Here is a 17,974-nt window from a genome sequence, read left to right on the forward strand (position 1 = left end):
TGAATGAATGAATGAATGAATGAATGAATGAATAAATGAATGAATGAATGCGGGTTGCGGGGTCTGGGTTATCTGAGTAGTCGAATATGTTGGGCTTTGGGGTGCCGAATTTCGGGCTGAATCTTGCTGGTGCTGAAAATTGTGTGAGATGGAGTTGCGCTGCAAGAGTGCCCTTTTTCACCGGTCGAAGTGCGATTTCGTGGCTTCTAGTACTACTAGGGGAAGCACTAACGCTACTCGAAGACCCACTAGCGAAAGTCTGCCTCACTGTTTTATTGCCCAGGGTGGGTTGTTGGTGGTAAAAATTGCGGACTTCCCGTCTTACTGCCTCTTGTGAAAGAGATCTCCAAGCTGTTATTGTTGGCCGTAAACGCGGAGCTTGTGGTTCTCTACCCGACGTCAACCTGATGAACAGGATTGTTCGTGGGCAGGCTTGGCAAGAGCGCAGGTAGTGCAGGCAGTGTGTGCCCATCGAGGTCCCGGGTATCACACATCCCGACAGTAGCCTACAGCAGGTGACTTCGGAGTCAAGGATTAAAGGATTTGATTAAAGATTTTTCGGTAGATACACATCGCACGTCGGAGGTCCCAAAGTAAAACTGTCGGTGGGACCTCCTGTTAATAAATGCGAAAATATTGTTAAAAAATATGTAGGCAATCGAGGTACGGGTCAGTTTAGCACGCTAATTGAATATGCAAACACTATAACAAGAAATTATGCAATATTATCTCGGGAAAAAAAGGTTTGAGTACTAAAAACAGCAGGAAGCACAAAAAGTATTATTCAGAAAAAAATATTAGCAAACATGGTCTTAAATTACTGTACAATGAAGAAGCAATATTTTGTACGAGTACTAAAATTTTGTAGTTAGGTACGGATCAGTGTAACAGGCCAATAAAATATGCAAGCACTAGCACAAGAAATTATACAATATTAGCTCTGGAAAAACAGGTTTAACTACTATACGAGACTTTATTATTCGGAAAAATTGTTAAGCAAAAACGATCTTAAACTACTGTTGAATGAACGCATAGAATAAGACAATTTAATTGTTTTTGGTAATGAATTCCATAGTTGAATGGCTGCGAAAATGGCTGTTTGTTTGCCGAAGTTAGTGTAGACCTTAGGCAGCAGTAGGTTAAGGCCTTGTGCAAATCTTGTGGGGTTGGTGTTTGTTAGGTGGGAATCTAAGAAGCTACTTATAATTATGCCGTGTGTGCGAGCCCGAAAGATGATAGCACCCAGTTTTAGTTGAAAATCACGTTTTAACGGTAGAATCTTCCGACTGGTGTAGATGGGAAGCTCCGACGCGTTGTAAGGGCTGAATGTAATTAGGCGAACTGCTTGGTTTCATAGATGATGGAGACATGACAAATGAGTAGAATATGTGTTTCCCCATGACGATAAGCAGTAATTAAGATGACTGTGAACAAATGCATAGTATAGAGATATCAGGATATGTTTCTGAAAATAGCTTCGAGATCTAATTAGCACGCGTATGCCAAAACCATTTTTTTTGTAAGTGATTTCACGTGGAGATTAAATTTCAGATGAGTGTCGAGTAGAACTCCTAGGAATGTTACTGTGCGTGACACAGGAATGGCGGTGCGTTCAAAGCAAAGGCTTGGAACTGAAACTGGATGCTTATTAGAGGTATGAAATAATAAATGTCTTGTTTTTGTGAGGTTTATCTGAAGTGCGTTTTTATTACACCATGCTGCAAAATTTCCGAGGTTTTTGTTTAGCCTTGCTGTTAGTGCGTCTAGATTAGGATCAATTAGGATCACCTGTTAATATTGTTGTGTCATCGGCGTAAAGAATACAAGTTGTGTTATTTAGGCACGTAGGCAAGTCATTATTATACCCCAAGAAGAGAAGTGGACCTAAAATTGACCCTTGCAGAACCCCTTGCTTTACAATTATAGGTTGGGAAGTTGCGTCTAAAAGGCGTACCACTTGGGTCCTGTCTGCTAAATAGCTCCGCAAAAGTGTTAGAGGTGGCTCACAAATTCCGAGTGATTCTAATTTAGAAAAAAGAATTTTATGATTAGTGGTATCTAAAGCTTTCGTGAAATCAATAAATACCGCTCCAGCCCAGTGACCTTTGTCAGTGAGCTGTTTAATCTTATCTGTAAATTCTATAAGCGCAAGTTCTGTTGAAATACTAGGGCGAAAACCAAACTGGCAGTGGGTTGGAAGGTGGAATTTAGCAAAATATGCCATTAGACGATCTGGAATGAGCTTCTTGATCAATTTACTAAAGAACGGAAGAATAGTTATAGGGCGGTAATTAGCTAAAAAATCACGCTCTCCTTTTCGAAGACTGGAACAATTTCGCCACGTTTAAGTCCAGACGGAAAAACGCCGGTCGTAAATATGTTATTGATTGTGCTAGCAAGTACAGCGGAAACGTCATGAGAAACTAGCTTTATTTTAAAAGGGTGAATTAAATCTAACCCGGGGCCAGTGTTTTTTAAATTTGAAATTACATTATGGACTTCGTCAGCTGAGGTAGAATGCAGGTAAAAACTATGGGGACATCTAGGGAGGCATGAAACGTTACTAGCCTGTGTTACATTCACTTTAGAAAAGAAAGTGTTAAATGAGTCAGCAATGTCCATAGGATTCGTTAAAGTCCGCATACCATCGTTAATTTCAGTTATAGAGGATTGCCCGTCGCCCAGCTTAAAGAATTCTCTGATTAGTTGCCAGTTCTTATGGGTGTTGTTGCTATTTTGAAGAATTTTATTGGTAGTAGTTCTTTTTAGCTTGCTGCAACGTTGCATCGAGGGTTCGCGAAACAAATTTTAAGAGGAATATTGAAGGGCCGAGCTTTAACTTTCTTGTAAATGATGTCTCTTTTACGAATGCTGCGTAGGAGACCATTCGTTATTCATGGGTTCCTGGGGAGAGAGTATCGCTTATGGACGGGAGTCAGTGACCTGCATAGATTAATTGATTTTACTATTTAAGAAGAGAATAAGTTGAATGCCACTTCTGGGCAATGTTCCTCAAACACGTCCCTCCAGTCAATAAGCGATATGATTTAGGTAAATTTGCTGTAGTCAAACGTGCCTTGTTAATAGGACACTGAAGTGAATTTGTCAAGCTCCCGTTTCTGCTTGCACTGCGCAGACTGACTCAAATTAGCACACTTTTCATCGTTTACCCGGTTGACAAATCGGTAATTATTTTACAAAGCGCGAAAGAAGAAAAACTACCATGCGCGGTTTGCGGCGGCCGCACCAACTAAGGCTGTGACGTTGTGAGGAGGGGGCACCGTGATTGGACGATACCCAAGGTTAGCAATCAAACAAGTTTCGGTTTCGGTTCTGTAAAACATAACCGATGGCGTTGTTGGATGGGCATTCTCAGTATCTCAGTAATCATCGTACCGCGCTTCTGCCATGTTGTCGGCTGTAAAATGCATAAGATAAGCCTCCCAGGACGGCTTGGAATCGTAGCATTCACTAGCCGAAACCTACGCAGTGCATGAACGCCCTCCGCGTCCCCGCAGACGCTCAAATTAGATGCGCTTTTCCCCCATATTTGGAGCTTGCCTCACTCATGCCTGTATCGTAAAAAGCGTGTTCGCACCAGCCAAGGGTCTGTTGATTCTGGCCTGTGCCCACTGCCCGCAACCAGTCGGTGCTTATGGCAACAGCACGCCAACGAGAACTCGGTAGCGCGCCAGTGCCAGCCTGCGCGCGTTCTGTGAATTAGTTCGTGGAGCAATGAACGTTGCGGCCCAAAAAAAGGTGAACTCAGTATAGAAAACATCGGCGGAAAACGAAAAAGTTAACTTATAAAAAAAAAAAAAGAACGTACCCGCGGGGATTCGAACTTGTGACTTGCAAAGCACTTGCGTTGACTTACTTACCGCTCCAAACCACTCGGCGACAGGCGAGCGCTGCCGACCTTGCAAATATAAGGTATATAATGTATAACCAGTTTACACTTTTATTTACTTTTAGCATTCCAAGCAGCTTAGGTGACTATTTGTTGTTTTGCGCTCGTGCAGTAAGCATCCCCCAAGTTTCCACAATATCTCACGTCTAACAATTGCATTTCTTAGACGGAAAAGCGTTCGCAGATGCGTAGTCGTGCTGCTGGCCGCCGTGCTTGTTCGCCCAGCGCAAAAAAGTGCTTTCGGCACCCTAGTTTTACGCTGTACGGTAAAAATATCAGTTGATTTTATTTCCTTAGTACCTATATTGACTTCGCTGACTCTTTTCCCGCCTTCAAGAGGCCTTATATTTTCCTACTGGCGTACCAGTCAGCGAAGCGTCGTATGTGCGCTTGTGCAGCGCTTGTGTGAAGCGACCTTGACTTGGAGCTAGATACAGTGTACAAACAAACCAAGTAAAGAAAGGCACATTCTTCCATTCACAAACGCGTCCTAGCTTCGTTTCAACTGAGCGAACGAATTGCGACGACCCGTCGGCGGCCGGCGGACGAAACGCTGGGCCGACTGACTGTCTGAAAGCCGGGGAGCCGAGCAGTAGCGCAGCCAATTGCGAACTCGGCTCCTCCCGCCGTCACACGAAAACGCCACAGAAAATGGGCGAGCGTAAAGAGAGGAGGACAGCATTTTCGAATTAATTTTTCTACTAAATAAAATCGCGTAAATGCGCTCAGAGTGGTCGAAACACGGCCTGGGGACTCCGGACTACAATTTGCGCTAGTAATCCCGCAATGTTTACATATCACTTCAGTGTCCCTTTAAGGTATGAGGTTTAGATCGGGTACGACTTTCCAGCAGTAAAAAAATATGGTAATGGTCTGTGATATAAAAGTCGACAATTCCAGGAACTTCAGCGGAAACCAAGTTAGATAAGATGTGCTCAATAAGCGTGTGCGGACCATGTGGTACGCACCGAGTAGCTGATTGTATTAAAGATTCTAAATCGTTACCAACGAAGCAGTTATTGTACTCAGAGCATACGCCATCTGTTACATCAGTGATGTCAATGTTTATCCCAGACAACGCACATACATCCTAGGTAAGTACCAGGGATGTCCCACCTGGGACTTCGGGAACTCCCAGGGACATCCCACTTAAGTTCCAAAAACATCCCAAGTGATACAAAAAAAAGACCTCGCTGGGATGTCCCAGACCAGGACTTTGCTGGGAGGTCTGACATCCCATGTAGAACAAAGAAAGGAAATTTTTGGGATGTTCCAAAAAGGTGCTCGTAGGTACTTTTCAGGACACGTTTGATTAATGCTTGTGGTTATAGCTCAACATTTCATTGCAATGGAGCTTTTCCTCTACTCAAGTGCACAATTAGAACTCTGCAAAACCATTTTATTGGACGAATTTCGTACATAACAGAGATCAGTGGCAAAATCAAGCAGCGCTTAAGTCTTAAAGGCACACCATACACTTTTAATACCACAAACAAAAGTTCTTTATAACTTGAGGCATGACTTTACTCCTGTTTCTCACAATAAATTCGACTAGCTGAAGCAGAAGTGAAATTTCACATGAAAAATTTCTAAAGGTAGCACGAGTTATGTACAGAAAGATAAGAATCATCTCTTCTCTTTTACATCAGAAATGTGCCATGCACCTGAATTATTCATTTACAAAAGAGAGAGCCTAATTTCTAAGCAATTTATGGCATAAAGAATAAGGTCTGAAAGTGCTGTACCTTATGAAATACCAAAAGGTGAAACATGTTTCACGACACAGGAAAAGCACATTGGTGCACAGAAAGTTACTGAAAACCATTAAAAGGGCCATGCAGACAAAACACAAGTTTGGTTCACTAGAAAGATTGCCTCGATAGATACATTTTGACACGACTTTAAAGGGGCCATGAAGACAAAATACAAGTTTGTTTTATTCAAAAGATTTCGTGTTCTATAGTGCCCCCACTGCTTGTCCAGAAGCAAACGATGCTTTGTTCACTGTAAAATTATTCAATTTAAGCTCAAATTTTGATTTTCACGCCAAAACGTGTGTTTGAATGACGTTTGCAGTGATATAGAGCAAGTCTTTCAGCTAAAGTTGGTGTGGAGCGGAGACTTGTTTACTGTTAGTTGACCTAGATGGCGCCACCACACCACGGAAAGCAGTCTTATGTTTTTGGTTTGTTTGTGACCGTATTTAAACATGGCTTGTTTTTATTCATGGAGAAAATACTAATTTTGTGAAACATGGTGCTCGCTCGACAAATATAGTCACGTAAGACACCGTCGCTTGCGTCAGTCGGCCAGTGTTGTCTGAGACAATTCCAAAGCCCCGCAGTGCTATGCATCTAAACGAAGCATAGTGCGTGCAGTACCAACAGCAGTACGCAGAGGTACTTCAATGTTTATGTGTGCTTTCCTAACTTCCACTGTTTGTCCCACCATTCTTACCGATATAAAAAGAATGTGCCCTAAATTTAAATGAAAATAGCTCTTTGGGCATGCTTATGAACTCTGCCTAATTTGCGTTTGCCGGCCTCAGCCAATTGCACAGCTCGGCATATGACATCATAGGTTCTGCTGCGGTAAATGAGCTAGTGGGTCGCATGGCCATTCCCTTTTTTTCCTAATTATGTAGCTTATTTGAGTGAAGTTAACGTTAAAAGTGGTGTCAACCTGATTCTACCGAGGCAATCTTTTGAAGGAACCAAACTTGACCTGTCTCCATGGCCCCTTTAAATGTAAACGTTGCTCAAATAAGCTACATAATTAGGAAAAAAGGGAATTGCCATGCGACCAACTAGCTCACTTCCCACACTAGGACACGACACCATACACACAGCCGTGCGATTGGCTGAGGCCAGCAAAAGCAAACACAAGTTAGGCAGGGCTTATAAGCTTGCAGAATAAGCTATTTTCGCTTAAGTGTAATGCATATTCATTTTATAGCAGTAAGAATGGTGGGGTGAAACAATGGAAGTTACAAAAGAAGAACCAGTGCGTATTGCTGTTAACTACTGCGCACACTATGCTTGTTATAGCAGCACAGCACTGTGGCGCTTTGGGGTTGTCTCAGACGACACTGGCCGAGCGGTGTAAGCGACACTGTCTTACGTGACCCTAATTGTAGACGTACCCCATGTTTCACGAAGCAATTAGTACCTACCGTAATAAAACCAAGCCAGGTGCAAATACAGTCAAAAACAAAGCAAAGGTGAAGACGGCATGGTGGCGATATTTAAGAAGATTGATGGTAAACAAGGCTCCGCAGTCCACTGCAGGCAGGACGGCGCACTTGATATTAGCTTGAAGACCCTTCCTTGTGATGTCAAGGCAGATGTCACAAAACACACGATTTGGCGGGAAAATCAAAATTTTAACTTGAACTGATTAATTTCTTGGCGAATAAAGCACCATTTGCTGCCCGAGACGTGCAAAGGGTACTACAAAACCCCAAATCTTTCAAAGAAAACAAGCTTGTATTTTGTCTGCATGGCCCTTTAATGTGGCAGTCACACTCCCTCAGGCCGCGCGGCCACTTTTGAACAATACGGGGCTACCGTAAGGCATCGCTTTGCACCACACACACATAAAAATCATTCGAAAGGCCAGCTGATCTAGTTCTGATTGATATAAAATACTAGTTCTAAAACCTACTGCAAATGAAAAAAAAACTTATAAAATAAAATTTTGGATCACGTGTACCTACATTCGAAAAGAATTATGAAGAACTATTTAACATAAAGGGAGGACATTTGCTGTGTGCTTAGAAGACATGCCAATTGGCCACATGATGACAAATTTGTTCTCAGCCAAACAGGTTTTCACCTGTCTGCTAAAAGGCAAACAAAAGCTAACAGAAGAAAATTGATGAACAGGTAACATTACACGGCTTAGAGCAGAAGAATAACACGTTGCACGTGTTGGCTGTATGCATATTTTCCTACCTTTAAAATTTGGCTGCATTTTGTTACCATTTTACGCACTGAGGTCTAAATGTGGAAATATATGTGCTTGCATACTTATGAGTTAGCGTTGAAAATGTGGGACCGTGTAAGGATGTATATTGAGACATTTTAACCTTGGCAATTAAAAAATTCCAAATAAATGGAGCCAAATTTTGACGGCAAAAAAATCAGTCTACAGCCAACATGTACAAAAACTATCACTGCTCTGTACTGAGTCATGTAAATATCAAGTAGAGAATTTCCCTTTTTAGACTTTTTTAGCAGAAATACGAAGAAATTTTGAAACCAATTGAATTCCATCATGCAGCCACTAATTGGTATCTATTATGAATGCACAGCAATCTATCCAATTTCTGTTGAATTGTTTTGTATAACTTCGAAAATACAGAGGCAAGTGAAGCAAAATAAGATTTCTCGAGTTTTAAATTTGAATTTGTCTCTCATACACTAAGATAAATAATATTTATATTACTCAAAATTAGACAGGCTGCACTTTGTAATAGTACATTAGCCATGTATGTGGTGTTAGTTGACGCACAGCAGAGACCATACAAACGTCCAAATGGACAACCACACCCTGAGGGAGTACTGGTGCCATGCACCTTATTCTGGCATGATGCCCTGAAATCCGTAGTTTTTTTACCACGGAGTAGCTTACCACACACACAAAAAAAACAGTTTAGTGTAGTGGTAGGTTTCATATCATTCCTTGGCAGTCACTGCATTGGAGCTCCAAGGATTTTCTAGTGTGCTGCAGCTCTTTTTTCCGCACGTCAGAACTGTGTTGCTGTCTTCTTATCCTTTGGAGTTCCTTGTGGCTGGGGAGGCTTTCCATGGCCATTGAAGCTGCCTGCACATAATTTAGAAAACAACTTGTAATGAATTCACTGAACAGTGCAGACACCGGCTAGCTTGAACACTGCCAGTAAGGAAACACAGCTCGAGCATTACCAAATTGTACAGATAAACGTTTACCCATGGTGATTTCACACCATGGGTAAAACGGCATGCTTGCGAGTACAAGCTGAGCTTCGCTGATCTCTCACAATGCCCTTCCTGATACATGCTCTCGTGATTGCGCTACAGTCAAAATAAACCTCGCGGCCAGAACTCACAACACTGAAGCAGCCCGCTGCCACGCGAAACCTTGAGGAGCTTGCGGGTTGTTTTGCGCAGAAATTTGATGTGTGATAGAAATTTTGCTATTTATTTCTATTTCATGGACATGACCTTTACATTCTGTGATTGCCCAAACATTTCACCTGCTTCAGATGTAAATGAAACAGTTTTTCTAAATAATGTTCAGTCAAGAGATTTTGAACTGGCTCTACAATCATGCTTGTTGGCACAACGCATCACACACATGCAAGCTACTGCAGCCATTTACCATTAAACGTTTGTCAAATGCGCCATTACGTTAGTCTTCCCTGGGATCCAATCGTGCAAAGCACAATCAAATATAACAGAGTAACAATAACAAGGACGACACTAGACACGGGAGTCGCAGTTTTCTCGTAATGCCCACCAGGTTTAAAGCTGCCTGTAAAAACTGCTAACTGCATCTCTGAGTGTCTGCTTGCCGACAAGAGACTACAGGAAACTGGCAAAAAAAAAGAAAAAAAAAAGAAATATAGCTGCTTGGCAGTTAAAGACTGACTGCAATACCTATATTCAGAGCATATCGTGCAATCTGAGAAAGATTACAAACAAAATGAGTGAAAGGTTATGTTTACCGCTCATGAAAAATTGTTAAGGCTTTTTAAGAGTAACCGCACTGTGAAGTCAGTCTTCGCAGCCCTTTAAACAAGATCCACAACTACCCCCACAGTGCCCTTCTTTAAAACAGTCATCAAAGTGGCCCAGATCTGAGTATACAAAGCGGCCCAGATCACGTTGCCATTTATTGCATAGTTTGCCGGAATTCTCTTTGCTGTGGAGGCTGTGTAGTCGCTAACATGCCCATCTACAAACGGCCGCAAAGTTGCAGCAGCAAGCCACATTTAGATTGCAGCACAGTCATTAGCACATACAAGGGCAGGCGATCACGCGAGCTGAGTAAATTGAGCACATCACACACTGACATGCTACTCAGTGAAAAATGTTAAACGCGTAAATTATAACGCATAACGCCTGCGCTATGCCGCTCTATCATTTCTGAAAAGAAGAAGAAAAAAAAACGCAGTCAGTACCGAGGGCTGTCACTGGACTGTCTCACGCGTTGACAAAACCCGAGACGTGGTTTTATCTAAATACATGCGAGAAATGAGTGATTTCGTTCCGGGTAGCGCGGGACTGATGATTGAGGCCTAGAACCAGGAACTAAGCTACGCGAAAAGTTTTAGTTAGTCTAACTATTGAGGCCCAATAATGTCTCTGTCTAGTTGTTCTTGCTCGGCTTTCCGGCATCTGCGGCGTTTTTTTTTTTTGATCTGTTGCAGTGATGCCCTTCTACACTAGTTGTATAATAAATTCATGTAAAATAATCAACAGCTAGAGGTACAAAACAAGTTGAGCGACGCGAAACAGTGCAGCAAGCGTTGCAACTTCTCCCGCCACCCCGGGAATAGCCTTTCGGCCGTTTCCGCACTGAGCACCCACCTTCGACCACAGAGCAAGAAATCATGCATAAAACACAACAGGGGCATTGGAAGGGTTTAAACACCGAGTGGTACATATAAACGACTTGCAATAGTTACCTTGTGAAATGACGTTCCAGCAGCACGGGAGCACGGCGCACATTTCCATCCGCGGGCGGCCATGTTTATAAAACTGCGATGGCTGAATCGGCTGAATCAGTTTCGTAAAAAGCTCACAGACGTCTCTAATGGTGTAGAATAACAACGAAGCTTTAAAAATGTATTGAGATATAATTTAAAAAAAAATAGAAATTTTTGTTTTTAACTTATAGTTTGAAATATTGTACATAAATACGAAATAAAATGGCAACAAGGCAGACCCAGAACCAAGCAGCAGGCCATCTGAGCGGGACGGTTCTTTCCTCACTTAGAAAGTTGCCGTGCTCAAAAGCAGCGTTTTCAGTTTGTTTAATCAGTGTACTAGCCTTTCTCTGAAGCACTTCCTGTAACAATCACGCGCTACCTGCGGGTACGCGAGGCATTTGCTTTACGGCTGTACGTCCTTCACGCGCATTACACGCGCCTATGCGTTTTATTCATCTATGCACAAAAACAAAACATTGGGCTGACCGAATCAACAAAAAGCACGCATGCGCTTGCGCATACATCCCAATCACACCCATTCGTGGACATTTTTAGGACACTCCCAGTGCGGAAGTCCCAGGGATGCCCATAGGCTGTGCTGTTTGGGACATGGGATTTAGGGCCTTTTTTGGGATGTCCTTAGGATGTTTGGTGTTGTCTGGGATGTCACCTACAATAATGATGTTTTTGTTTTCTAGGTTTAATCTGTTTAAGATTTGTTCGAGTTCTTTGCAGAAGTCAGTGTAACAGGCGGACGGTGAGCGGTAGATGGATGCTATGATAGTATTTCTTGCAAATGGAAAGGCAACGCGGTCGAATTCAGTCTAGACTGATTCAATATTTGCTGTGCTAAAAGTTATGTCATTGCGACGTTTGTAAGATAATGCGTTTGAAATTAATATAGCTGAACCGCCATGACGGTCATTCGGGCGGTGATTAAATTCAGCATGGTGACTCGGGGAAGAAAACAGCCTGTCGTCACTAGATGATAACCAGGTTTCCGACATGCAAATAAAGGAAAAGTTGTGGTTGGAGAGTGTTAAAAAGTTGACAAGATCATCGTAGTGTTTGGGTAGGCTACGGATGTTAAAGTGAATAACGGATATGTGGGATGTGGCTGAATTTTTAGATGCAAAGCATCTCTTAGTCGACCCTCCGTCGTCGGGCGTCCGCACCTCTCCTCCTCTCGACAACAGCTGTGATAACGCTGCTCTCTCTCCCTTCCCCCTCTCCACACCACTTGTGCGGTAGAGCGCGCTGCTCCTCCTTTTCCCTCTGCACACCAGCTGTCCAATCACGCGCATGCGCGCAGCTCCTCTTCTCCACTCCCTCTGCTCTGCAAATAAACCCGTCCGCGCTCCGCTCATTTGCTTTTTCGGTACTGCGCCGTCCGATGACTGCAAATGGACGCCAACGATTCCGTCAGAGAACTGGCTGGCACACCTTCAACTAGCGCCAGCCAGCACACTGTCAGAACCGCTAGCACCTCCGAAGACAAGGCTGCACAGAGGAGAGCTCGCGACGCCGAACGTAAACGGCAGCGTCGAGCAGCGGATTCCTCGCTTCGAGAACGAGAAGCCGCTTTGAAACGCCAGCGGCGAGTAGCTGATCCAGATGGCGTTCGGCAACGTGACAACGCTTCGAAACGCCAGCGTCGAACAGCGGATTCGTCGCTTCGAGAACGAGAAGCCGCAAAACGTTTCCCACTACTCGATAAATAAAGAAGACATTTAATACGCTACTACACGTGTATTTACTCTAACAACCAATTAACACGCTACTACTCCACGGCTTTGCATCCCCTCAGGGTTCCCACGTGGGAAGATTATGCAATTTGTTTTAGTAGGGTACTTAGCTTGTGTACGGTGTAATACATGATCGCATTAGGGACTTGATGCGCGCTTGCGTTCATGCAAAGACGAGAAGATCACTGACCCCCGAGATTCGATAGACGTGGCTATCGTCCGTCTTGCGTGCTTTGATTTTGCAGTTTTCGACCCAGAGGAACTGCCACTCTTTTTCTTTTTTGAGAGCCAAAGCTTGCGCGAAGAGTCGTTTGTTCTCGGAAGTCAGGTGATCGTTTACGAAGACCAGCTTGACACTGTTATTTTCTGACGTGAATCTAATAGAGCCAGCCGTGAGTCGTGTCGTGCCTTCCTTGCCTTCGCTATGAACTCCGCTTTCTTTGTCCGCAAGCAGAACCGAGCGAGAATGTGCGGACCGTCTTTTGCGGGTATGCGATGAACAACCTCAATATCGGACGCTGTAACAGGGCAGTCAATTTTTTCTCCAATTTTCTCGAGAATTTCTGCGCAATCTTCACCCTGCGTCGAGGGTACGCCTCTGATTTCAACATTGTTGATGCGGGAGTACCGTTCCAGCTCTACGACGCGCCGCGCTAGCTGGTGGTTTTCGTTGCCCAGTCAGTGCCCGCGATTTCGGAGGAAGATAGGGGAGGGCGAGTGCAGTAAGTAATTTGCAGTGTTTTGGGATGAGGTTGTGCGGATATATTCACTCGTAGTGAGGAGGTTTACCACAGCCATTGTGCCTGCGATTATCAAGATGATTTCCCGCATCTGTGGCCTTCGAATTCCCCTTTAAAATATCACACGTGGATAACCCGATGCACAAGTTCCATAAACCATTACACTGACAGAGCCATGAATTACCAGACCACCAACCGCTATAAATGCCCTACCAGGTTGAGTATGCCAATGTTTGTGTTTTTCGCCCTAAATTTCACTACCAGAACAAAAATTTGGCTGTCCTGAACAAAACAAAAAAGCGCTGTCTTAAATTCTGACTCCATCTTGCCCATTTATTATGTCCATAATTCTATTTCATGGCCTATTTTTACGCCCGGGCGACCACATTTTTGTACCTGCGATATCACTGGGATAAATGCAAGGAAGTCACTAGTATGTCGCCACGCTTTGTGTTTTTCCACTAATAATGTGGGGTAATTAAAGGCAGCTTGCGTGTGTCTTGTTTTATTCGCTGACTGCCATCTTCGGAATAAAGGCGCACTTGGAAAGACACGATTTTTTTCTTCAGAGTCCGGTCTAAGCATTTTATATTGTAGGAACTCCCAGAAATCATTCCCGCTTTTAACTGTCGCTACACTCGGGCCCCACTCAAACTTTGGTAAATGAGCAGGCCCACCCAATCTGCATAATAAAAAGCAGAACAACGGTCACTATTTTCTGACCCAGAGCCATTCACGAAGCCTAGGCGGATTCGAAATTTGCGCTTCCCTCCTTGATCAGCCACTGCGCGCTTCACCTGGATGAGAAACAACAAAAAAGAATAATTACAACAAGCCTTCTGTTGTGCGCATCCTGTATTTCGAACAGTTACGATTTGAATTGTTTTTTTTTTTTACTTTTTCTCTTGTGATGTTCTTTCTCGCAATGCTTTTGTGGCGTGGCCAGTCCCCAAATTGAACCCCCGTATACACCACTGCTACTTACCCCCTTTGTGGCCGCCCGCAGTTTGACCGAAATAAGAGAAAGTCGCCCTCGCGGTGTGCGCTTCTGGACGCTCCAAGAAGAACACTGAGCTACGGGGTGTAAGTGAAAAAATTACGCCCACCTCCCCTTGCTGGAACCCTGGTGTGATGCGACGCTGAGGGGGTTTCAAGCGCAGGCGGAGAGAGCAACCGTCGACCGAAAGGCCGCCGGAGAGCGGCACACCGGTTATATGCGCAGAGCGCCCGAAGGAGAGGAGACCGCGGAAGAGAGAGTACTGCACATGCGCCGGCGCCAGTGCGTCTGCCGCGGCTATGACGCAACACAATCCAACACAATCCACTTTAATCCAATCGAAATCCAATCCAAGTCAATCCAATCCAATCCAATGCCCCTGGCGAGAGAGTGTTCGCTATCGGAGAGGAGAGGGGGTGAGCGGGGGAGAGCGCAGCTGGCGCGGCGATGAGAATGGGGGAGGGGCGGACGCCGACAACGCCGACAACGCCGGATGGATGCAGGGACAAGGCGAGTGAATAAGATGCGTTCGCATCTAAAAAATTAGCAGTAGCTTAGCTCGGCTATGTCAGGATATACGTAGCGTGAGCTAAGTTTCAGAAATCCAATCAAATCCAGTCCATTCCAGTCCAGTCCAGTCCAATCCAATTCAATCCGGTCCGGTCCAGTCCAGTCCAGTCACTGCTCCTCGCGCATGCGCAGCACGGCTCTCCAGGAGCCGCGCGAAACGGCTATCAAGCGGCTCCGGCACAGCGTCAGACTCGGCTACTCCGCAACGAAGGCGCACAGCTGGGCACGCGCCTGCGCCAGTGCGTCTGCCGCGGCTATGACGTTACTCCTCTGGAATGCGCAGACCTGCGAATGTGCAGACCCATTCCTCTACACACCCGCACTCCAATTGGATTGGATTTCCAGTCCAATCCAATACAATCTAATTTATTCCAATCCAGTCCAATGCTCCTCGCGCTTCCGCAGCACGGCCCTTCAAGGTCCACGCGAAACTCCTCAACCTCGGCCAGTGTAGCTTTCGCTGCAAAATCAAGGGCTAGCACATTCTCGGCTGGACTTGGGCGAAGTTATAAAAGCAGAGTGCGCATCTATACTTATAAACAGACGAAACACCGTCGGTTTGGTTGTGTCGACCCCGGCACATCGCCCCAAAGCGGCACACATGCACCGTCATGACGCGTTGGTTGCAGGTGTGTGCTGTTCTGTGTGTGCGTGAAACTTTGCAGAGACGAAATCATCGGTCACGTTCCGGAAATCAGGCCTAACGCTTTGCTTTCAGTTTGTCCTGCACATCACAGCGCGTACCTGCTTCTGTACGTGTGGGGCTGCAACACTACAGTAACAGTAGCAGCTGCCCAGTGTGCGCGGGAACTTAGGACTTACCTTACGCCATGAGGTTTTGCGACGTCATCCGGAAAACCTGCAGTTCGAAGTACATGAGAACTTTTTCCTATGGGTACCGGTTTGCAACTTAAATCTCAGAGCTGTGCTGCGGCAGGTCTATGGGGTATGTTTAGTCGCAACATTAAGTAACCTAAACATCGAGCCTCATGACATACCGGGTAACGTCATGCTCACTGCTCATCGAGCGGGGGCTAGCAGTCGAAAACACTAGACTGCAAAGTACGATGTTAGGCCTAACGTTGAGCCTCCACATATCCACGTCTTTCCCCCCTCTGCTCCGCATCATAATGTTACGCAAAAAACTGTATGAACAAATGTGAACAAAGATGGAACATCTTATGAAATTTGCATAGGCAACAAAATCATTTCTGCATCTACGTTATGCTACCGGCACGATTGCCGTTATGTCGTATAAAACAGGCGGAATTTCTCTGCACTAATTATAATTAGCTAATTATTTATCAGTACAGGGATCCTATAGCCTTCAATTTCCAGAAACGTGGCTGCTTTTTGTGCAGGGGGTGTTCAAGTTCCACCTTTGGCAGAAGATTCCGTGGAGCGAAGTCTTCGCCCGCGTGAACAGTCTGCAGAAGCTGTACGCCTTCGAGTACGCCTTCGTGTCCGACTGCAACCTGGAAGAGATCTTCGTCGACTTCGCCAGGGGCTGCATCGAGCCGTACGAGAGGAGGCTCGAGCTTTCGCCTTACAAGGGCACCAGCATACTCAGCACGACGACCGCGGCACCCACTACCGGCATGACCACTACCGGCACGACCGGGAAAACAACGTAGTCCTCGCGTCTGGCCATAGGGGCGCTTTTGCTTCAGCCAGAACTTTGACCCGCCGAATTTATTGCCTCTGAGCAACAGTGGAACTGCCTCAGTACTGTTGTTGAACGCTGATCTGGGCACTGATTATGTTTAAGATTTTATAAATGGTGTATGGTCTTCCTTACGGCAGCACTTGACCTGCATGGTATATTAATCGAATTCAGGGAAGTTGTTTACCCCTTGGGTGTAGTCGCGTGCGAAAATTTTGAAACCTGCTGTGTGTCGACTGTAAGCACTATTTTTTTGTTCTCTTTAATTGCCCCAGAATCGAAAACATGGATGTCCTGTACTATAGTATAACGTTTGAAATAATTTTAGACAATGTTTGCCTCTCTGCGGTTTCTAGTGCAGGAATTTTCGCAGTGCTTCGTGAAGGTAGGTGAAACAGTTATAATGTGTTCACCAACGAATCAGCGCTCGTAGCGTGGGTGGGACCGGGGCTGGATTAGGGGGGGGGGGGGGGGGGGGGCGCTACGGGGGCTGCAGCCCTGGGCCCCCAGCTGTCAGGGGCCTCGCTAGATCACATGCTCGCTGTCCGCATTGAAAGTTGAAGGTAGGAGCATCAACCTCACCTTCACACTCGTGACAAGTGGGAAAGAATAGTTGACAACCTTCGAGTGGTTGACAACCCTCACGTAATGGTTGACAACCTTCGAGTCCATTTCAATTTAATTTAGTTATTCCTACTCCTTTCCTTGTTTTCCCGTCGTTTATGAGAAGTCATCTTTGACCAAAAGTCGTGGGTACACAGCTTCACCGGGCCTTAAAAACCACATAAAAATTACGCCCACGTCCCCTCGCGGGAACCCTGGTGTGATGCGACGCTGAAGGGGGTATCATTGTGCGTTTCCGTTGGGTCGATTACTCGAATTGCATGAGCAATCGTCGGGTAATGCGAGAGAGAGAGAGAGAGAGCAAGCGTAGCGCGGACGACCGTCGACTGAGAGACCGGCCGGAGCGCGGCACTCATATGCGCAGCGCGCCCGAAGGAGAGGAGACCGCGGAGAGAGAGGGCGCTGCACATGCGCACAGCGCGCTTGCGCCGCACGCAGCGCCGCCCACCGGCGGAGTGAGAGAGCGCGCCGCACTGCGCGCGCCACAGATGTTGGGGAAGAGGTTGCGCTATCACGGCGAGAGGAGGAGGGGCGCAGCGGTGCGGACAACAACGGACGCACGCAGGAAGGACAGCGCCGCCGACAAGAGATGCTCTCAGCGTCGCATCTAAAAGGCCCAGAGCTCGGCTCCGGTATTTTTCGGCACGTGTCGTTTCGGTAGTCTTTTCAGTACACGGACATCTAATTACGCGGACGTTTCGGCGCGCGCACGTTTCGGTATGAGAAAGGGTCAGACATGCGAATAATGAAATAATGTCTGAAGAACATTATATATTGTTTAAGCCTGAGGGACGTTGCATTGACAACTTAAGCACTGGCCTACAGGCTCATACACAGTTTCTGCCACAAATTTCAATGTATAGCGCTTGACAAGGAAGTTCATTGCGATGACGACCCGTTCATTAAAGCTAGTGGATTAGTTGAATCGCATAAGCGTGATTGATATCGACTCGATTTTTCTCGCTGAATGATCAGCGTATATGTGGTTATTTAGATGTTCAAAGGTTGTGTAGGCTACTCGCGGCGTCGTT

General features: G+C 45.5%; 1 protein-coding gene across 1 annotated transcript in view; it reads left to right on the forward strand.

Moving 5' to 3' along the window:
* Positions 1 to 16,686, forward strand: part of LOC144180113 (phospholipid-transporting ATPase ABCA3-like) — a 188,416-nt gene extending 171,730 nt beyond the window's left edge. The window contains exon 26 of the mRNA XM_077708509.1: positions 16,018 to 16,686. Within this exon, the coding sequence (XP_077564635.1) occupies positions 16,018 to 16,290 (273 nt within the window). The 3' untranslated portion in view covers positions 16,291 to 16,686. The remainder of the gene's footprint in view (positions 1 to 16,017) is intronic.
* Positions 16,687 to 17,974: the final 1,288 nt, after the last annotated feature.

The sequence above is a fragment of the Haemaphysalis longicornis genome, unplaced genomic scaffold, assembly GCF_048455015.1.
Source record: "Haemaphysalis longicornis isolate Haplotype H1 unplaced genomic scaffold, Haemaphysalis longicornis Haplotype H1 scaffold_4, whole genome shotgun sequence".
NCBI classification, from domain to species: Eukaryota; Metazoa; Arthropoda; class Arachnida; order Ixodida; family Ixodidae; genus Haemaphysalis; species Haemaphysalis longicornis.